The sequence below is a fragment of the Macaca thibetana genome, chromosome 14 (genome assembly GCF_024542745.1).
Source record: "Macaca thibetana thibetana isolate TM-01 chromosome 14, ASM2454274v1, whole genome shotgun sequence".
Classification (NCBI taxonomy): Eukaryota; Metazoa; Chordata; class Mammalia; order Primates; family Cercopithecidae; genus Macaca; species Macaca thibetana.
The window spans coordinates 30,314,341-30,337,461 of NC_065591.1; the positions used below are offsets into that span (position 1 = coordinate 30,314,341).

Genomic DNA, 23,121 nt, shown 5'->3' on the forward strand with positions numbered 1-23,121 from the left:
AGGCAGCAATTCGGATATGTGTGCTTGCTTTGTACACACAGTCTCCCTCTAAAACAGAAAGTTCAAAGTCTAAAGTGGGGTTATACTAAGAAGCCCAATCTTAGGCCACAGATCTAAGTCACATTCTCCAATCCAATGTAACTATCAGCATTTGATCTCCATCTGTCTTACCCTTTCTCTCTCTCCACTGGCACCAAATTCTAAGAAGGTTGGAAAAGTAGAACTATCACTCCTAGTGCCCCAACAATGACACAGCCCAAACCAAAGTTCAAGTCAAACATGCCCATTTCATCAAAGAGAAAACCACAATCTAGACTGATTACAGCATGCGAATCTGCATGCTTAACTCTCAAAGTTGTGCTGACTTAACATCTCAATGTTCCTTACAAACATGGATCATCAATTAATTAATGGTTATTGACAGCTTATATTCACTCAGAAATCCAAATATAGCAAACCAGACATATCAGATCCACGTGAGCATTCTTCATATATGTCTAATTAAATATCCTTGTAAACCTTTTCCCCACCTTGAACGTGCAGAATTCTTGTATTAAAAAACCACTTTTGCCGAGGTGGGCAGATTTGAGGCCAGAAGTTTGAGACCAGCCTGGCCAACGTGGTGAAACCCCACTCTATTAAAATTTAAAAATTAGCCAGGTGTGGTGGCACATGCCTGTAATCCCAGTTATTTGGGGGGCTGAGGCATGAGAATCACTCGAATCCGGGAGACGGCTGCAGTGAGTCAAGATCACGGCACTCCAGCATGGGCAACAGAGCAAGACTCTGCCTGAGAAAAACAAAACAAAAAAAACAAAACAAAAAACCATCTTTACAGGCCAGGCGCGGTGGCTCACGCCTGTAATCCCAGCACTTTGGGAGGCTGAGGCGGGTGGATTACGAGGTCAGGAGATCGAGACCATCCTGCCTAACACAGTGAAACTCCGTCTCTACCAAAAATACAAAAAATTAGCCGGGCGTGGTGGCGGGTGCCTGTAGTCCCAGCTACTTGGGAGGCTGAGGCGGGAGAACGGCGTGAACCCGGGAGGTGGAGCTTACAGTGAGCCGAGATCCTGCCACTGCACTCCAGCCTGGGCGACAGAGCGACACTCCATGTCAAAAAAAAAAAAAACCATCTTTACTATTGACAATGAATATTTCAAATGCACACGAAAACAGGTTATCTCTAAGTGCATTATATATTGAAAAACAGGAGGAAAAATAGCCACAATGAGTTTCCTAACTCCTAATTATGAAAGATGGTTATTTTGAAGACACTGAAGAACAAAGGCCATCCAACTCCAGTCCACCATGACTCTCAATAACCGTAGCTGCAACAGTTTCACTTAATTCCCAAGCTACCTCTAGTTGAAATGCTAATTATAACTAGAAGGTAGCTTTAAAAAATCTCTGCATTTTTTACTTAGTAAAATAAGTCCTTGTGAACTAAAATAGGCACATTAAAATATTAAATAGGTAAAAAATAATGCAAACTACTAAGTACAACCATAATGTTTTGTCTATAAAACGCTGGAGAACTAAATTCTTGAGTGAACTAAAATTAGGGAAGTGCACTTAGGGAAAACACACATACACACACACACTCTCACACACAGGCAAGATTATAACATTAGTGATGCATCTCCAAATCCAAACCATAACAATCCTACACTTAATTGCAAGAATTCTTCAAATCTGCATAAAGCTTAACACATTAAATGCATTTGGAGATAATAGAATGAGCTTTCTAATCCTCTACACTATGTGGTGTGTCTTACTGCCTTTTTCATTTTTTACATGGCTTGATAAAGAAATCATAAACAGTTGCTTAAAGAATGTACTGTCAGCCTGAGCCTCAGCATTATTTTTTTAAGCTCAGAATAACAAATGCACTTGTTTTGGGAAAAAAAAAAAAAAAAAAGGAGTGGGGGGTGGACAAAAAAACTCCTACCTTTTAAATAGCACCATGGTAAGAGGCCAGCCTCTTTTTGAAAACAAAAGCTTAAAAAAAAAAAAAAAAGGTCCCAATGTGTTCTTATCAAAAAGCTGAAGCCAGGCATTATGAACAGAATATTTCATAAATATATACATATTACATTTATATATCAAAGAGTTCCATTTCAAAGAAGCAACTAAATGGACCTCAATGATACTATAGCCAGATTCCAATTTATGACAAATACTAACTTAATTCTCTTAAAGTCTCTCTCCAATATTTGTATGCTTTGGTTCCAACTGTCATGACACAATTCATATTTATTTTATGATTCTATCTCCTATTATAATCTCTCACCTAAGAGATCTTCACATTTCCATTACTCTTGACATTAAGGACTATATTATGAAGCCTCTGCATTTATTAAGTATTATTTTTCAAGTTACCAAACCAAGAACCTCAAAATTTTTCATATTTTAAAAATAAAAAGAACATAATCGTTCCTTAGTCACCCTTCATGAAATGAACTGAAATTATTTATCTGAATTATGATAATATAACAATTCTGTAGTAGATCATTATCTTTACTCTGAAATGAAGGTGACAAAAACCAAAGAAAAATATTTTGGACATTTCCATTATTCAATACTATCTCTTGATAGATTATACTCACTTATTACAGAGAGCTAAATGTGCAGTATATTTTGTGGTGATTCTAACTAATCTATCCTCAGGCTTTCATGCTAGAAAAATCATTTCATAAGCATTAATATGTTAATAAAAGTACATATTTCTTTCTAGTATACCCTCTTTTGATTAGAACACTACATGATATCTTTTCCAGATGTATTTTTCTGATAAGAAAGTAATTACACAATCATAATATCAGCTTGAAGTGACAGGACTGGACATAATTAATATCTGCCCTTTATGGCTGCTGTCAGCTCTACTAAGATAGTGTGGACTTTTCTAGACTCCTTGGAATGGAATTTTATCCTTTATCTAATATTAATTAATTTGCATTTGAAATTATATGCAGACTCCCTCCTCATTCCAGTAAGCTGTACATTCTACCATTCTCTTGTCAAATTAAGGCGGCCTTAAGATATGCACCAATTATGTTTCCTACTAATATTAGTTTCCCACAATTACAGGTAAGTAGTTTGCTGCACTCATTATACAGGTTTTTCAATTAGTACTCACAAAATACTCAAAATTTAGTTAAAATTTAACACTTTTGTAGTCACTTTAGTATTCTGCTCCTTCTTATAAAGCTAACAAATTATACCGAATTGGTTTGTGAAACCTACCCTTCTATAGCAGTTACAAAACATTTTTTAAAATTTTAAAATGACTATTGTAATGTATGTGGTCCAGTAGTTTATATTTAAACGTGCTGATTTTAAAAGTAAAGTCTCATGACTCATGAGAACTATTTTACTTTTTTTTTACATCAACAGAACGACACAATCAGTTACAATTTTTTGCTTAGCATATTGCTGTTTTCCCTGCCATTTCTGCTACATGAGCAATTTAGCAATCACTGAATTTTACAGTAATCCCTCTAAGCAATTCCTATATTTCTTCAAATAGGCTGTTCCAATTTTTCTATAGCATAATTCTGACTTCAATTTCAAATATGGTACACTAACCTAATTCTAGTTTCTTGTTCCCTAAGTATTTCTTTTATCCTAAGAACAAAACGCTCATACTTCACAGTAAACTCAATTATATCAAAGCTTTAAATTGATGATCTATATATGAACACTAAAAGGTCTCCAGATTAAAAAAAAAATTTCATACACGCAAACTCTTAAAATACAAATGCAGAACAAACTGTTTTATGGTTAATATGAAGCAGATTTAAGCTCCATTACTCTGACTAAAGTAAGTAAGGGTATTCAGCAGTTTACATATGGTACAGCTTAAACATCATGCTCCAGTTCATTTATAGGCTCTAGTTCATTTATAATCCAAGCATGCAAAAATCATGAAATGAAGATAGACCAAATGAAAAAGTAAATTACCCAGTACTTTCTCAGTGTGGCTCCCTGTCTCTAACATTAATTTGCTTCTTCGCTAATAGGGAGAGAGACTGTTCATTTAATCGTTTCTCATTCCAATGTCAGAACACACTAAATAAAACGGAGCCTTCAAAATTGCTGTTCAAATAAAACAATTCTGCCATCTGCAGGCTGGATGAAATAAAGCAGAATAAAGTAAAAGTAATTTAAAAATCAGCACTAGGCACATAGTAACACTTGGAATAAAGGCAGTTACATTATTTTTTATTTTAAATGAGCGTTTGTCATATAAGTCTTCTTTGTTCAAAGAGTTACTCTGGTGTGGTACTGGAGTAAAAATAGACTGAAAATGTCAATGGACCACAATCGAAAATGAATGCACAACAGTTTGTATGAAAACAGCACTTACAGGTCTTGACATGCTAACAAACATAAAAAAGATAACCCATAAGCAATATATAGGTTGAGTATGCCTTATCAGAAATGCTTGGGACTATAAGAGTTCTTAATTTCAGATTTTTTCCGATTTTGGAATATCTGCATTATTCTTACTCGTTGAGCATCCCTAATCTCAAAGTCCAAAATCCCAAATGCTCCAATGAACATTTCCTTTAAGCATCACCTCTGAGCATCAGGTCAGTGCTCAAAAAGCTTTGGATGTCAGATTTTCAGATTAGAGATGCTCAAACCTGTAGATGATATCATCCAATTTCTACCTGCCCCGCTTGTACACACACAAAGAATGAAATGAAATACTCTAAAATGGCAACAGTAGTCATCTCTAGCTAGTGAATATTACTATAAGGGCTTTTTATTTCTTTTATTTCTGATAACCTATATTTTGATATATGTCTACAATAAATTTATCCAATCTTACTTCCTCTTTCAAACTTACCTAACACCAAGTTTAAAAATGTGCTGTTTGTTTCTGTTATTTTTAAACAGAACTCACAAGGACAGAGAGAAAAGAAGGAATAATGGCACATAATTTTGGAAGCAGAAAAGTAAATAGATAAATAATAATCAGCTAAAGAGACCCTAGAAAGCCGTATCCTAAGCCAGGGAGGATTTGGGTGGCTGCTGTTTGAAAAGTAGCTAGATACCTGGATCCCCTCTCTTAATCCAGTGGTAGGTAACAACTCATTCAACAGAACCTACCCTCATTCAACAGAAGACTGAAGCTTGTTTTCTCTGCAGAGGGCAAAAAGAGAGCTTGAAGTTCAATGTACACAACTGGGGATATATAAAAACTGCAAAAATAAGTTAAGTGAGAAAGTATCTGATGTGGCTGACATTACAGAAAACTGTGTGGAGAAGTTATTACGTAGTGTTAGATAAATTAGAAATTATCACAGAGAAAAACTAATTAAAAATTTAAAAGGCAGCAATAACTGCAGCAAAAAGAAGGCTAACAATCGAAATATGGGACAATCCTCAATTGTGAATAATATTTGTTTAGTGTAAACAGTGAATATTTGACCAAGACTTACAAAACAATTTCACTGGGGAGGGAAAACAGAGGGTGGCACTGACTGTCAGTCATTCACAGATAACGTCTAAAATAGAAACAGGGAGATAGGCAAATGCCAGAAGGAAGTTAAAAGACAAAACCAGTTGCTTCTAAGGCAGACTGGGAAAGTTGGGTGAGACGGGGCAGAGATCCACTGTACTGTTACAAGCCTTTCAGTACTATTTAAACTATAGGCATGTACTATTGTGCTACATGAAATATTTTATTATTTAGTTAAATATTTAATTTAAAAAAACTCAGGGAGAAGCAGAATACCATAGTGATTTAGAGAGCAGGTACTGGAATCAAACTGCCTAGGCTCAAATTTCAGATCTACCACCTACAAGTTATTTATTCAATCCACGTCTGTTTCCTATTCTCTAAAATGGTGCCATAAATAGATTTTTGTAAAGAAATAAGGTAGGCTGGGAGCAGTGGCTCATGCCTGTAATCCCAGCACTTTGGGAGGCTGAGGCAGGTGGATCACATGAGGTCAGAAGTTCAAGACCAGCCTGGACAACATGGTGAAAGCCCATCTTTACTAAAAATACAAAAATTAGCCAGGCATGATGGCACTTGGAGGCCTGAAACTGGGAGGCAGAGGTTGCAGTGAGCCGGGATCACCCCATTGCACTCCACTCCAGCCTGGGCGACAGAGCAAGGTTCCTTCTCAAAAAAAAAGAAAAAAAAAAAAAAAAAAAAAAAAAAGAAGGTAACACATGGGGCTTGGCAGAGAATAAGTCTCGAAAATGTTAGCTATTTATTTTTGATGGGCAGCATAGAAATAATTAAGAGGGTATATGCTGGAGGCATTCAGATAGCTGGCTAGATGTATCACAATATCCTATAATATTGTTAAGATGTCACAATATTGTAGAATATCACAGTTCCTACTTGGAGTAATGAGAGATGCATTCACAGGTTCCTTTCACCTTCCCAGCCTAAACTTGAAGGTTCCCTTTTTACTCTCTCCTCTACCTAATTCAGCAGTGTTCTCATGACTAAAGTACACTAATTCTTAATCTCTATTCCAACTACATTTCATATTTGAAAACCAAAATCTCATTAAACTCAGTAGGCATTCAACAAATGCCTACTGAACACTTGTTATCCTAGCCCTAGACCAAACCAGATTCTTCACCTCAAAAGGATTACAATTTAGATGAGAAGATAAATACACAAGTACTAGACAGTAGTAGATAAAAGTGCCATTAGACAATCAAAGAATTATGAGAGCTGAGATTCTACCTGATGAAGACTGGAAAAAAAAAAAAAAATCTGTACTAGTACTACTTAATATCTATTAGGATGGCTATTATCCAAAAAACAGAAAGCTAGGAAATGATGAAAATGTTTATGGAAATAGGCTTTAGACTAGGTGGTACTTATGGACAAATTACAGGGAGATCTGAGTCCTCTGGACTCAGAATTATATACAAAATTTTGTATGTATGTGCTTTCCTGAAGAAGTGGTATAGCTTTTATCAGTTTTCTAACAGATTTGTTCCCCTCCAAAAACCAGGGCTAATAGATTCCCAAGCAATCTCTCCTGAATTAGACATTTGCTGATCCTAATTTTTCCCTACGAATGTTTCATATAATAAAGTCCTTGATTTATACAGTAACGGAAAGGTATCAAACAGATCACTAGCTATAGTAAATGTACTGCCTACCAAAAAATGAATCACCATATACCCCATCTTGTTTATAGAATCTGCTGATTCTATATTATTATACTTTTACTTAGTATCCAACAGCACATTAGAAAAGAGGTTAGCCAGAATTTTTAGATAGCATATGGTGTAGAATGCATTTCCTTTGAATGAAATAAACCAAACATTTTAGAAGAGATTTCAGCTTGCAATACTGGCCTTCTTGGTATTAAACTATAAAATTAAAATTCTACATAAATCTCACTTTACTTTGCCATCTTGGGAGAAGAGTAAAAAGAAATTAGCATTCCATTTATAGCCTAGCAAAAGAACACACACACACACACACACACACACACACACGATACTTTGGGAACTTACACATTTTGTTGTAAAAGGCAAATTAAGCTCAAGACAACAATAAGAAGGTATATTTAAGAGTACGTCACCTTAGAAATTTACAGGTAGGAGAAGTCAATATATACTCTCTCTTAAATAGTCATGCCACCCTTATACGTACTCAAGAATTTTGGTGTCCTTAATTGTACTAAAATGATAGGCTGTCACAGAAATGCTAGTCTACAATGCAGTTATTACTATGTCTGATTTCATTTTTAAAAAAAAAAAGCAAAAATGTTCATATAGAATGTACACATGTGAACAAAACGTCAGCATGCTGACACTGTTCTGCTGAAATCTATAATCAAGCTATCACTTGATACTGAGGTAGACTATGGTTAAGGAAACAGGCATTGGTGTCAGATCTGGGTTGAAACTTGAACTATCTACCAGAGTATAGCATTAGTTGTGAGTATTAAATGGAGCTGATTCATGTAAAGTGCTCACAAGGGTGCACAGTATATAGTAAGCTCTCAATAAATGCTACTTATTACTCCCAAACCTACTCCCCAAATTTCTTTCTTGCTGGTAGAAGCTTAACTTTGTTCAGCTATATATTTTTCTTGTGCATACATACTCAGAGTTAGTGATTCCACACTCATCCCCTTGATTAGCCAAAGTTTATCCATTTTTCACACAGTGAAGTCAAGCCAGTAACTAACTTAAGAAAGGGCAAACGACCCAATTCTGGTCAATACAAGAAAATTCTGCTGTGGTAACAGAAGATGTTTCTTTGTTCTGCAAAAAAGACATCCAAGAAGAAAGATCCTCTTTTCTTCCTCTGGACGTCATCAGGTGCACAGTTCCAAAGTGGTCATCCACTTATCCACTAACCTTGGGTAAAATGCTAAAACCTCTCTGAGTCTCTATTTCTTCTCCTATGAAACATGGCAAACCTTTGCAGGGTTTTTATGAGTTAGAAGTAATGCAAATATAGTGAGAGCTCAGTATGTGATGGCTACTTCTAATATGCTGCTTTCATATACAGAATAAAATGCTTTAAAACAAAGTAAACATATACAAAATATTTCCTGATCATCTAAATCTTCTTAGTCCCTCCTGTTGCTGCCTGTAGTAAGATCTCATTTACCCCTGCCCTATTTTCTTTGGATGGGCAAATATCTCAGCTGAGTAGTCTAGATCTGCTTTGCTTAGATGATACATTTTGCTTGGTCATTACCTAGCGCAGAAACAATTAAAATAAAGGACTACTGCACCACTGAGCTATTCTAGTCATGTGGTCATAGCAACAGACATGCCAATCATCCATTCTCAACGTATACTATTTTCTTAAAGAAAATGTCCAAATCGTAGCCTTCGAAAGAATCAGCCTTGCGTGCCCTATAGCACAACTGATCTACAGTGGGTCAGTCAGTTACTCTATTCAAGGAATTTGGAAGGAGATTACAGAAATGATGGTGGGCACTTAAATTAAACTGACAGAGCATCGTGCATAAAGGCCTGAATCACCAATGAGGCAAGGCAAGCTGACATTGAGAAAGAAAAGCCAGGAGTAAACAGATTGATAATCACAAGTCTGCACAGAAAAACAAAGTAAATAAGAGAAAGAAGACAAACAATAGGAGCTCTAGAAGAAATAGATGGAATAATTATGGTTTCCCCATAGCCCTGCAGCACTTTATAAGTGATGTTCTATCCTTTTAATAAATCCTACTTTTACTACAGCTTTCTACATGTTTGTTTCCACAGGTAAATGAGAACTCGAAGGACAGTATCAATCTGATCAGTTATCAGGGTATCAGCACTTAATAAGAACCAGGTCTAAAAAAGTATCTGTGTTTTGGCAGAAATACCATACCATTAACTCTATCAAGGAAGTTCCCTCTCTCCTTGTTATAGCACTGCTGTCAAAAACTCATATGCCTACAAAAAACAGGCAGGTGAGAAAAGAGGACTAGCATCTTAAGGCTTTTTTCTTTAGATTCTGACATTCTTTATTGTCATATTAAATGGATAAGCATTTTCCTCCTTTACATAAATACACAATATCTGCTTTCTCCCATTTTTCTTGGTCTTTTGTCTTCTGCTTTCCATAGAGATAAGGGTAGAAGAAAAAAATGACAACTAGAGATGATGCAAATACCAAGGGACATTCAGCCTTGCTAAGATGTAGGGGGGATAGTGACAAAGTAGGAAGCAATTTCCTACCTAAAAAGAATAATTATTATTCAGTGTTAGATAATTGTCACCACATAGGGTTTAACTTTCAATTTTAAAGAGAAAACAAACATCTAGATTTGTCTGTAAAGTCTCCTGATTTCAAACTTTTGCCATAAGTTTTTCTGCTAAAACAATGTGGGTCAGTTCACTGGCTGCCAACTTGCAATCCTACTGTAGGCTCTAGTGTTCTTTTATAACGTCCTGGATTTCTAGCTTCCTTAGGTATGTTTATTTAACGTCTATAATATGCAAGGCCTATAATTACATACTAGGCAAATCGCCACCAAGATTGAACCTCATTTATTTTTCTATTCACAGGTTATTTTAAATTCAACATGTTATTCTTCAGAGACAACTTAAAACCAATATTATTAATTAACATCTTACCAATTATATACCAAATCATACTACCTACTCTGAAAGGACCATAATTTAAACTGTTTGAAGTTAACTGTCTAGGGTAGGTTGAAAAACTGTTTACAGATGCTGTGTCAATTATATAACTAGCACTCTGGCCTCTGGGTCTTGGTTTCTGCTGTTCCTTCAGCCTGTAATGGCTGGCATCTCTTCCTCTAAGAAGCTGCCTTATATATTATTTCCTGATCATCTCAAACTTACCCCCTCTGAGCTTACTGCATACACTACTGAAATCATGCCTTTATTGTTTACATTCCCAAAGACACTATAAATACCTTAAGGATCAGCCCTATATAGAATTTTGGATTGCATGTCCAGAAACTAAGTATGATTAAATGTGCCATGTGGCAAATACTGAGAATCTGTTTGATTCAGCTGGCCACTACTTCCCAAGCAGGCTACCATGTGCCTAGCAGCTAACAGATGCCAATTTCTTCACCCATTCTTCAATAATATAAGTGGTGAGAAAGATAGTCTCTGCATTCTCACTAAATCTATTGAGAGAATGATACAAATTAAAGATTTGTTAAGCAAATTAATATATGTATACAAATACATACATGCACTTCAGTTCATTAACATAGTTGTGTGTCTTTAGGAGACTCAATTTCTCTAAGTCTTGGTGTTTTTGTCCAACTAAATGCAGATGATGCCAACTTTACTAGGTCATGTGAGAAGTGAATGAGAAATTCTAGGAAGTGCTAAGACAATGGCGTATGTCATAGCTAATAAAAATGCTGCCAACACCTCTTAAGGAAACCAAAACTCCAAAGGTAGTTCTAACTGACAAATTTTTAAATCCTGGATATTTGTGTGAAAGAGGAAACAGTTCAATAAACGTACTTAATGTACACAGTTTACAGTAATCCAAACAGTTGCTTAGTTTTATGAAACTACAGTTTCTACCAAGCTCAGAGAAAAAATACCATCGTAAATTCACACTTTGTAAAACAAATAGTCCAAGGATTGCCACGTGTTTTCGGCATGGCAAAACAAAAATCTGTATGTAGGTGAAAGTCAGAAGCGGATAAATTTTGGCTCGGTATTAGAAAAAAAGTCCAAAGTTTCTAAATACTTAGTATTTCCAAATACTTTCCACAGCTTCACATGCAGAATGTCATGCCTCAAAAGGTTCACGTCCTAATACCCAGAACCTATGAATATGCTGTTACATGGCAAGAGGGAATTAAGGTTAAAGATGGAATTAAGGTTTCTACTCAACCTTGAGATGGGGAAAATATTCTGGATCATCCAGATGAGCCCAATGTAATCACAAGGGTCCTTGTAAGTAGCAGAAGGCAGGGGGGGAGTATTAAAAGTGATGTAATGTGATAAAGACTGAACCAGCCATTGCTGACTTCGAAGCCCATGAATCAAAGAATCTTAGAAATCTCTAGAATCTGGAAAACGTAAGGGAATGGGGTCTCGAGCCTCCAGAAAAGAATGCAGCTCCTACCAATACCTTGATTTTAGCCTAGAAGATCCATTTTGGACTTCAGACCTCCAGAACTATGAGACGTGAATTTGTGTTGTTTTAAGCCACTAATTGGTGGTAATTTGTTGCAGCAGCACTAGAAAACTAATTTGGCTTTCTGTGAGATGCAGTGCCTTCTTCCTGACAGATGGTATTCAAACTGGGTTAGACAAGTTGTTCATGGTATATGTCTAGGGGATGGGCAATAGGTAAAAAACATCATGAGGATGCAGGTAAGGATTGCTTGCCTAAGTGAGTTCCTAAAGGCATTAAACTGGGCCTATGTATACTTTTTTTTTTTTTTTTTTCTGAGACAGGGTCTCACTCTGTCACCCAGGCTGAAGTGCAATGGTAGGATCATAGCTCACTGAAACATCTAACTCCCGGGTTCAAGGTATCCTCCTGCCTCAGCCCCTGGAGTAGCTGGGATGCCAGCACGCCTGGCTAATTTTTTTTTTCAAGTAGAGGCAGGGGTCTCACTTTGTTGCCCGGGCTGGTCACCAACTCCTGGGCTCAAGCAATCTTCCAGTCTCGCCTCCCAAAGTGCTGGGATTACAGTCATGAGCCACCACGTGCACATTTTTGTGTGTAACCATTTATGGTACCTTCTCTGTATAGAGAGTCTGCAGCATTTTCAAAGATTTTCAAAAGGATCTGCTTGATAGACAAGATTAAGAACACTCTTCCCAGGTTATATCTAATACTAAACTTTTAATATTCCATGATTTTCTAAGGCAGTGAGTCTCAAAGCACATTCCATTAAATGTCAAAATAAAACATCAGAACGCATCCAACATTTGTAAAATGCAGATTCCTGAGCCCCACACTAGATCAGACCAAATCTCTAGGAGCTGTAAAAAAATTTAATTTCAACAAACTTGGAGGAGGGAAGAGAGGGAATTCTGCACACACTGTTAAAGCACCTCTGCTCCAAGGAATATGTTATGAAACATTACACCAAAAAAACTGAAATAAATTGTTCCCATTACGGAATCTTTAGGAACCCCAATACACTCATCTTACTATATGGCTTTGTGTGATTTTTTTTTTTTTTTCTGGGCCTCAGGTAGCTCAGAATACGAAGGCAATGTCTATTAGACCTATTTAAATTAAAATTCATTCTGTAGAGTGCCAGGAACGATGACTGGCAGGCAATACGTCAGATTAAAAAACGTCAGTCCTATTCTCCATCCCTGCTTCCCTCCAACCCTCTCCCCAAATAAGGAAAAATAATACCCAGCCTGCCATTTTGCATACTGTTAAATACTGCAAGAATTGTGTTAACCGTATCAATATCATTACTAAACGACAATTTTCTATAATCAACTTTTTGGTATGATTTATCTCCTAAATGTTCGCTCTTTCAAGCGAATATTTGCTTGAAACATTCTCCTGGACCTTTGTCTGTGATGCCGTAGGAATTTACAAATTTAAGTCTTCCACGAGTCATGGCGTGGGGTAAAACTCGACTGGCCTCAATGAAAACACCTCCCAACAGAGAGGCCTAGAGAATGAGTAAGAACTCCCAACAGTGGCTTTTCAATCTCGGCAACCTTGGGCAGCTTTTTCTCGTCCGAGACGTTTGACAACCCTAAAGAAACCTGAGCCTTGACTGGAAACGGGGCTGAGGGAGGAGAGTTTAGGAACCCTCTCCGCGCCTCACAAATAACCCAAATTCCAAGGCAAGGTCACAAAGTCATACAAACCAGGAGGCCTAGGGTAGGGTCGAATTCTCCCAGCTGCCAAGAAAGCCCTCCACAGCATGCATTAGGCCGAGTCGGCGGACCCCACCCAGAGAAAGAGGGAAAGGAATAGGGAGGCCGCGCACCTCAACACCCAGACGCAGGTCCTCAATCAAGACTGCCCCCGTCCCAGGCCCATCACTCAGCTACACAGAGAAGCTGAGCGAGCCCCGGCCACTCACCCCGAAGCCACTGCGTGCTGTGAAACCATCTCCAATTAGCTCCGCGGCTTACAGACCACCCAAGAGCCCCCTTCACCAGTCCTATGCTTCGGCAGCCAGGGAAGCCCACAAGATAACGCAGTAGCCGCGGATCACAGCCTAGCCTCCAGGAGGCCGCCATCTTCACGGCCTTCTCACCGGCTGCCCGCAGCACAGCCTGATGTCCAGCATCAAGGCCCCGCCTCCCACATGGTTGGCCACACCCCCAGACGATCGAGGTGCCTTTAGGTCTCTCAGACTTGAAGCCCTCCTAGTCCCGCCTCCAAGCACGTTGGCCACGCCTCCCGGGCAGTCAGGTGCGCTGCTGGATAGCCCAGCCGGAGGGGCCTTACCAGACCCCGCCCACCCTGTTCGCCCCGCCCCCGGGCTGCCCTCAGCGCCGCCTGATTGCATTTGCGGCCTTGCTGCCTCAACCTAGGCTGAGCGCCGCGAGTAAAGTGGTGCGTAGATTGGAGGCCGCGTGGGTCCCTGGTCTAGGCCATGTCTGGCTGTGACGCTCGGGAGGGAGACTGTTGTTCCCGGAGATGCGGCGCGCAGGTAGGGGCGGGGTCACCGGTACCGGTTATTCCCAGGAGTAGAGGCCCAGGCGGAACCTGGCGGCGGGAGCTGGGCGCGGGGTCGCGGGCCAGGCGTTTGGCTGCGGGGCGGGGCTTCGGGCCGGGCAGTTTGCGACCCTGGAGCACCGCGGCCTTCGCGTTGGGAAGCAAGGCTGCGGCCCCAGGCGATCAGTGGTCCCGGGCGGGGCGCTCCGACGACGGGAGCTGGGCGCCAAACATTGGAAAGAAGCAAATAACGCAGAGAGAATAGCGTTTGGGTGACCTCAGCGGGTATTTATCAGGAAGACAGGCCAGAGAAGGAATCGTGAAGCTCCGAAGTGGAGCTGGGGCGAAGACCGCGCTCCCCGAGCTTCTTTTCTGCGCCCTGACTAGTTAGGCGTTTGGGGAGACTTTTGGCACTCGGGAGACATTTGCCGAACCGGAGCTGTGCCTCGGCTGCCAGCGCTTTGCCTTTGAACAGTTGCTCCTTGCCTATCTCCCTTTAGATGAATTGTGGGATGATCATGGGAACGATTCTTCCTTAAGCCGAAGTCAAAGGGAAATCCACCCTCACTCTGCATGTAGTTTTCGGTCATTTACACAAACCAACAGTTTTATGGAGCACCTTCTCCGCGCTCAGAGATGGCGGTACATAAGACAAATGGCCCAGGGTCTGGAGAACTAGACGAATAAGCAGTTTCAGCACAATATGATAAACCCCACCTAAGAGGCAGGGAAACCCCTCAAAATTAGCTCCCTTATTCCCCCTATCTTATTCCTCCCATGTATATCTTTCTTAGGGTTGAAAATCCTAATTAAAAAGTAGTAACTAGCAGGAGATTTCATTGCTAAGTATTTGTCAACCGCTGTCTTGTTTGAATAAGTGACTTCCCCAAATTAGCGAAGACTACTCTGAAAATAGAATGGTGGATAGGCAAGGTTGGATGGGAGAGAGAAGATCTTGGAGATAGGACAGATAATTGGAGATCGTTCCTAGGCAGGTGTGTATGGAGAAGTGTTCATGCCCTCAATCAGTAAATCTTAGTGTAATGTGAGCATCAAAGAGAGCCTTAAGGGACCCCAGAATAAACTAGGATTCTCATACCAAACATGGCCCACAGACAGCTTGATGGACAGGCATGTTTCGTTTGCCTAACTCAATGTTCATGAAAAATTTGAGCTAACGTTTCTTTTTTTTCGACACGGAGTTTTGCTCTTGTTGCCCAGGCTGGAGTGCAATGGCATGATCTCGGCTCACTGCAACTTCTGCCTCCTGGGTTCAAGCGATTCTTCTGCCTCAGCCTCCCAAGTAGCTGGGATTACAGGCGCATGTCACCACGCCCAGTTAATTTTTGTATTTTTAGTAGAGATGGGGTTGCACCATGTTGGCCGGGCTGGTGTCCAACTCCTTACCTCAGGTGATCCACCCACCTTAGCTGCCCAAAGTGCTGGGATTACAGGTGTAAGCCACCATGCCCGGCCAAGTCAACATTTCAAAATCCAGAAGCATTTCAGCTTCTTTTAAAACCTCAGAACATATGGTGACATCGGGCCCTTATTTTTTCCTGGGATCTGGATTGCGGTTGCTAGTGAACACCGCCTTTACCGAGGGTGCTGGCCAGGTTACCACAGCTTCCACTGCTCACACTGGATTTGAATATCCAGTTAAACACATGAGCCCCTCTAGATATTTGTGTCTGTCTGGTTTTGTACAAATACATAAAAACAGCAATAAGAAAAGTTTTAAGAAGTCATAAAATTTCATTGTAGTTTTAGCGGGTCATGGGCAATTGAAAGAGACAGTCTCTTTGGTCTTAAGGAAGGGGAACATTCAACTGTAAGTGATTAGTTCAACAAATATTTAGTGAGTGCCTACTATGTGCCAGGCATTGTGGATTTAAGAGTGCAAGCTGCATCTGGTTCCTTCTCCCCTAGAACATGCTGTATAGTGGCAGAGACAAATTAGCAAAGAGACAAGGATGGTATGACAATATGACATAGTATGACATATGACAATATGACTTAGATGGGAAAGTTCAAGGTAGTTTAGGAGTATACACTTGACTGGGTTAGAGAATACCTCAGGAAAAAGTGAAAGTATCTACTGAGGCCTAAAGGATCAGGAAGACATAACCACATGCAATGAAAGTAAAGATATTCCACGTAGGGGAAGTAGCATGTACACAATCTCAGGATTGTCCCTGATTATGGACATGGTGTGTTCCCATATTAAGTTTGGTGTTCTGGAACATGAAGTAGGGGCCAGAGACTTGAGAAGAGATGAAGCTAAAGAGAAAAGCTACTGAGAGGTGAAGCCAGCTGGGTTTCTGGGTTGACTGGGGACTTGGAGAACTTTTCTGTCTAGCTTAAGGATTGTAAATGCAACAATCAGCGCTCTCCGTCTAGCTAAAGGTTTGTAAACGCACCAATCAGCTCTCTGTAAAATGGACCAATCAGCAGGATGTGGGTGGGGCCAAATAAGGGAATAAAAGCTCGCCTTGCTGCAACCGGTTAGGGTCACCTTCCACCCATGGAAGCTTTGTTCTTTCGCTCTTCACAATAAGTATTGCTGCTCCTCACTCTTTGGGTCCGCACTACCTTTATGAGCTGTAACACTCACTGTGAAGGTCTGCAGCTTCACTCCTGAAGTCAGCAAGACAACGAACCCACCAGGAGAAACCAACAACTCCGGGCACGCCACGTTTAAGAGCTGTAACACTCACTGCGAAGGTCTGTGACTTCACTCCTGAAGTCAGCAAGACCGCGAACCCACCAGAAGGAAGAAACTCTGGACACATCTGAACACCTGAAGGAACAAACTCTGGACACACCATCTTTAAGAACTGTAACACTCACCGCAAGGGTCCACAGCTTCCTTCTTGAAGTCAGCGAGACCAAGAACCCACTGGAAGGAACCAATTCTGGACACACTAGGACCAGACCTAAAGGACCTGCTAAGCAAATCTTAGGTTTTTAAATGAAGGGCAATGAGATAATCAGCCAAGGCGACTGAAGAAAGCCTGGGGATTGCTGGCTAGAGTTAAAAAGACTAGAGGCATGGAGACAGACTAGGAAGCCATGGCAAGAATCCAGGCAAGAGATGCTGGAGGTCTGAGTGAAGGAGTAAAATCAGAAGGTCTTAGTTATTGATTAGATGTGTGTAGTGAGAAAAGAAATCAAGAATGACTTTTAGGTGTCTGATCTAGTGATTGGGGCCTGGTGGTCCACCAGAAAGAGAATACAGGAGGAAGAAACAGTTTATCATGGGCGTGTTGTGTACATGTTGAGTTTGAGGTACAGCCTCAGCATGTGGTACTATACACTGGGTGTATTAAGCAGGGTTCTCTAGAGGGACAGAACTAATGGAATTTTATATATATATATGGGGAAGTTTATTAAGCATTAATAAATAAATATTAAGCATTAACTCACATGAACCCAAGGTCCAACATTAGGCCGTTTGCAGGCTGAGGAGGAAGGAGAGCCAGTCTGAGTTCCAAAACTGAAGAACTTGGAGTTCGATGCATGGGAGAAAGATGTAGGCTGGGAGGCTAAGCCAGTCTCCCTTATCACATTTTTCTGCCTGCTTCTATTCTAGCCACCCTAGCAGCTGATTAGATTGTGTCCATCCAGATTAAGGGTGGGTCTGCCTTTCCCAGCCCACTGACTCAAATGTTAATCCTCCTTTGGCAGCACCCTCACAGACACACCTAGGATCAATACTCTGTATCCTTCAATCCAATCAAGTCAACACTCAGTATTAACCATCACACTGGGTATTGCTTTCAAGCTAGGAGAGAGACCTGGATTGGAGATAAAGATTTAGAAGACTTGCTCACCAAAACCTTCCCTCTCAAGACCTGTGCATTATTTATTTATTATTCTGTCTTTGATAAACACTCTTTTCTGAACACATATTATTTGCCTCCCTCTGTAGCCCTTTCAATAATTTTTGTTATACTTTGCAGTAACTTTCCCAAGTGATTTATGTTTCATGTACTTTCGTCTTGTATTCTAAAGATTCTTTAGGCGTCAAGTGTGTTATTTTCAGGTCAGCTGCAGCTTATAACAATAATCTCTAAACTGGCTTTACAGTTCTGAAATTAAATCCCTACTGACTGGCCCTTGAACTGATTTTTTCTAGCATCAGCAAAGTCACAGAGTGTTTCCCTAAAAGAGAAAGCATTTACTCAGAAACTGTATATTAAAGTCCAGGCTGAAAAATGCAAACATGAGTAAGTTGTTCTTATTCTTCAGAAACTTGGGCAGTTGCAAATGCGTATTTATAATTAATATATATGAGTAATGGGCAGTGGGGCATGAGGGGAAAGGACAAAGTTCTGTTAGAGGATGACAAAGTATTTTGCAAGTTTACAGGGAGGGGAAGGTCATTTCATACAGTGACTCATGGAAGACTTTATGGAGAATATGGCATTTTAGATTGGCCAGATGGAAACCAAAAAGAAGATACTAGGGCCAGCATATGCCCTGTTTTAAGAGGCAGCAGTACACAACGCTGATCGTTTTTGCTATGTGGGAATATTATCAGCCCATTGTTTAGTTTTGCTTTTTTAAAGGAAACTGGAAACTCAGATTTTATATGAAATCTCTTGACTTTAAAATTTAGGCTCAGACTCTTTCTAAGCATTGTGTAGACCAAATAAACAACTTCCTGTGAGCCCGAAGCAGTCTACAAAATACCATAACCTCTGATATAGGACTTTTTTAAATGTAAGAGGTATGATCTTAATGCAACCACTGTTTATTGAGCAAAGCACTGTGGTAGGTATAGCTTATACCAACAACCCATTCCCTACCCTTTAGGGAGCTCTGCTTAGTTGCAGAGAAAAACCAGGTAGGGACTACTTCTATTTTTTGATTTTACCTTAACTATCACAGTGTCCTATATCTGTTGACGCTGAACAAATATTTGTTCTTTGGTATTTCTGCAACACAAGGACATCCAATACCTTGCCCTTTTTTTTCCTTGACCTCATCAATGCTGTTCATCTTTACCTCCCCCTCACTCTAACATCCGATTCCCATGGTCATATCCTTCTCTACCCAACCCCTACCCCTTTACCATACACTCTTTTGGGTATATTCAACTATATGAATTAGTGTCTCTACAAATATTCTGGTGTCCTACTGCAGCTGGCCTCTGAGTAGCATGTGACAGTCTTCTGGGGAGTTTCCTTTTACAATCCCCTAAGTAGCTGTTCCAGAACCTCACCATTTCACCTCATCCTTTACCCCACACCTGTTTCAAAGGTGACCTTTCCTCCAAAATCACAAAGAAACTGAAAGCTAGTAGGTGTGAACTTCTTAATTTCTTCCTCTTCCCACATGCAGTATAATGTAAAGGTTAAGGACCAGAATCAGACTGCCTGGGTTCAAATTCTGGCTCTGCCACCTGCTATCTTGGTGGCCTTGGACAAGTTACTTAATCTCTCTTAGTACAATAGGGTTGTTGTAAGGATAAAGTAAAGTAGTCCATATAAAGTCTTTAGAAAAATGCCTGGCACAAAATAAGCACTCAATAAAGAAATGTTAGCAATTCTTATTATCAGTGGTATTATTACACATTTAATATTACTTTGTTAATATTATTACAGACTTACCTGCATCTTTACCTTTCCTCCCATTCCTGTTTTTCTAATGCCGGCTTCTCTATCTCGACAAAGTCTGACCTCTTAGACCTCTGCTCTCCTATATGTTTAATCTCTCCCTATCTCCTAATGTTACCCCTTAGCATGTAGTAGAAAACTGTCTGAATTAACCAGTTTTCCCTTCTTTTTCCCTGTCTGGCCGTTCTTTATAGCAACACTATTGAAAGAGTCATTAGAACTCCATGCCTCCAAGTTTCATTTACTTCTAAATCAAAGTGAGTGAAGCCCACTGTGATCTTGCTTCCTCACCTAGTCTATTGAAACAGCTGTTACTTAAGGTCATGGTTGACCTAATTTACATATGGAGTTGGCCTAGCCAAACCTTTAGCCAGGATGAACCCTGCCACCCATTTCTTTGGGCCGGCGTTGAGCAGCTGAACATTGCTGGAGAATATTGCACAACTTTGTTGTCTGGCCTTGCTTCATGATTTCAACCTCAGATCGGCACTTAATGCTGCCCAACAACCCTTCTTTGTTTCTTTAGTAGTTCACCATTCCACTCCCCAAGATGACTGTTTTATACCTTTTATTCTCTTGTCAGGCCTCTCGTACCCTGTCGCCATACTCTCAGCTGATGACTTTGTTTATATTTAAGACAGTAGAAGTCATTGGGTAATGAACTTCCTTGCCTTCCTACCAGAAAACCTACCAATCTGCTGGAATGTGAACCCAGCTTCTCTCTCTTATTTCATGAAATGGAAGAAGCCCAGTTCCTCCACTAGAGCTCAGGATCTCCAAGCCCTCTCACCTTCTATAATTATTTCTCTCCCTCTCCCCATGTCTCCTATTAGGAATCATTTCCTTTCTGGTAAGACTGTTCTCATCAGCTTTCAAGCCCTTCCATATCTGGCCCCTACAAATTTATCTTCTGCCACCCTCAGCACTTCCTCACTTCTGCTCCAGCCAGCTGATCTTCTACCTGTGAAATACTCACTTCGGAGCCTTCACACTTGCTGTTTCCTCTGCCTGGAGTACTTGCCTCTCCCAGCACAAAACCTTTCACACGCACACATAGTCATTCATCACACACTGGCTTAGATCATGTCTTTTAGGTCCTGGATTAAATGCCACCTGCTCAGAGAGGCCTTCCTTGACTGCCTTAATCAAAGTTGATCCCTGCCATTTTTCTCCAAATCCCTTGTTTGTTTCCTTCTTGGCACTTTTTACAATTTACTTGTGTATTCTTCTGTTTACTTTTTAAAAACTCCTCCCTAGAATGTGAATTCTTTTAGGTCAGGCCCTGGGAATTCAGGTCTAGTTTATGGCTGAATTCCCAGGGCCTAGAAGAGTGTTCAGCACATGGTAATATTTCTGACCCACATCCCAGGGAATGATATCCACTCAGCTACTCAGCTGAGCACACACTTGGGAGTCTTTGAAGCCTTTCTTTCTCTCCTTCAGTTTTCTCACCCCAAGTCCTTTATCTGCCAAATGCATCTTCACAGTCCCTGCCTTCCAACTTCCTTTTTAAACTCTTTCAGCAGCCTCCCTGCTCTGCTGAGCTTTTGCTTTCTTGGCCACTGCCTTTCAGCCTCTTTCCTTTACTGCCACTGTGCAAGTGTTTCAAAAACAGACTCTTATCACATATCTTATGTTTCAAACTCCTTGGTGGTTTTCAGTCATCCGTAAAATATAGGCCAAAGCCCTGTGCATAGCATGGAAGACCCTTTAGACTCAGCCTCCCTTTTACCTCCATCCTGCAGAACGTAATTTATAACCACTTCCGGCTACTAAGCATCCTCTCTGACTGAAATACCCGTTCTCCTCTTCACCTACCCAGCATATACTCCCACCATCCTTCATTAAGACAGGTATAAACAATACCACATAGAACAAACTACTGGTGTTAATTCAGAAGTCTGGAGATCACTGATCCAGATTATTAATAGAAGGAGACTGATGCCCAGAAAGTATCACTGACTTGCCTTAGGGCACACAGCTAGTGGGGGTCAAAGCTAAAAACAGGCTCCATGTCTTCTGATTTCTAGTCAACACTTGACTGATGAGGAGGAGGAGGGTTTTTAAGTGCAGTGAAGGTAGAAGGGAGAGCTGGGGCATTCAAGTAAAGAAAACCAAGATGCACAGAGAGACAAGTGCAACAAATGTGCAGAATGAAACAAAGACCAAGGACAGAGAGAAAGTACAACACATCTTTACTGTGCCTGCATTCAGTCCCTTCCTGAGGCCAGTGTCAGGAAAATAAGTGAAAGACTTTGAAGCAAACAAAAAGAGTATTTACGGGGTGTTTGGAGTTATCATTATGATATTTTACAACTGTCAGTTGTGGAATCCTGACAGTTACGCAGGTAATTATTGTTTATGGAAATTCAAGTTGTGTTCAATGGAGATTCATTTTATTGTTAACCCGTGGACAGTGTCCAATTTTGCTAAGTCAGGATTCCTCGTTACTTATATATGTATATTTTGAATTCTCCCTTTGAATCAGTTGTGACATCTTACTAGTCTCCCCGTTTATTGATGAGTTAGTAATAGCTTTCATGCATGTTATTTTATACTTGTATGAGAGTCTCTCAGGAAAACATGTATGTATCTGAGGAATATATGCCTGTATTTGCTTAAGTTGAAAGAAAAGATGGGGGAGGGGATTAGAGCCATTGTTGGCTGTGAGTAGTATCTCAGAGACAAGCCAGGCTGATTTCCTTAAAATAACTAGATTGAAAAATGGGAAAAATAATGTACCGAATCAAAACGTGTTAGATGTTAATGATTTTGATATGTATAAAATGCTGTTAAATGTGTTTCCTCCTCACTGTATAACCTCTACTATAAATAGTTGATTGTAATCAATCTTTAGATACACATTTCAAAATTATTATTACAATTGAAAACCAGATCTAACAATAATAGGAAAGTAATATTGACATTCAGTAGAGAACTAGATACCAACTAAACCTTTCCTTGTCAATTCTTGTTAAAATATATGTTCTGGCAGTTCCTTTCTTCTGGACAGTTTAAATGACTTCATTTTCACCAAGTATATCTCTGTTGGTGCCTGCTAAGTGATAATTCTCTTTGAAATTTTAATTTTATGGGTCTCAAGGATTGAAAATGTATTAACAGCAGCTGCCTTGTCATTGTTATTACTGTAGCTTGAAGCTAGCTAATTGCTGTAATACTCAGCACTGGAAAAGACAAAAGAGAAAGGGGAGACCTGTAATAAAAGACCATTTTCTGTAATGTTTGCAATTTGCTGTGCAAATTGATAGTTTTAAGGGTTGGAAGACTGCAGGAGTCTTCCCATTAGCTGTACTTTAAGATGATCAAAATATCACTTATATCCCTAAATAAGGAAATAGGAAATTATGCAGGCATAGGTAATTTGGGCTAGATTTCTTAAGG

The 23,121-nt window shown here is 39.9% G+C and overlaps 2 protein-coding genes across 5 annotated transcripts in view; one reads left to right on the forward strand and one right to left on the reverse strand.

Annotated features, from left to right (window-relative positions):
- PDHX (pyruvate dehydrogenase complex component X) overlaps positions 1-23,121 on the reverse strand; it is a 157,991-nt gene that overhangs the window by 59,760 nt on the left and 75,110 nt on the right. Inside the window, exon 2 of one of the 2 annotated variants that reach the window (XM_050758938.1) lies at positions 13,518-13,692. In XM_050758938.1, the coding sequence (XP_050614895.1) occupies positions 13,518-13,677 (160 nt within the window). In that variant the 5' untranslated portion in view covers positions 13,678-13,692. Of the gene's footprint in view, positions 1-13,517; positions 13,929-23,121 lie in introns of those variants that run through there. The other variant, XM_050758937.1, reaches the window with a different exon arrangement.
- Positions 13,973-23,121, forward strand: part of APIP (APAF1 interacting protein) — a 39,601-nt gene continuing 30,452 nt past the window's right edge. For 2 of the 3 annotated variants that reach the window (XM_050758939.1, XM_050758941.1), the window contains exon 1: positions 13,996-14,093. In XM_050758939.1, the coding sequence (XP_050614896.1) occupies positions 14,081-14,093 (13 nt within the window). In that variant the 5' untranslated portion in view covers positions 13,996-14,080. Of the gene's footprint in view, positions 14,094-23,121 lie in introns of all 3 variants that reach the window. The other variant, XM_050758940.1, reaches the window with a different exon arrangement.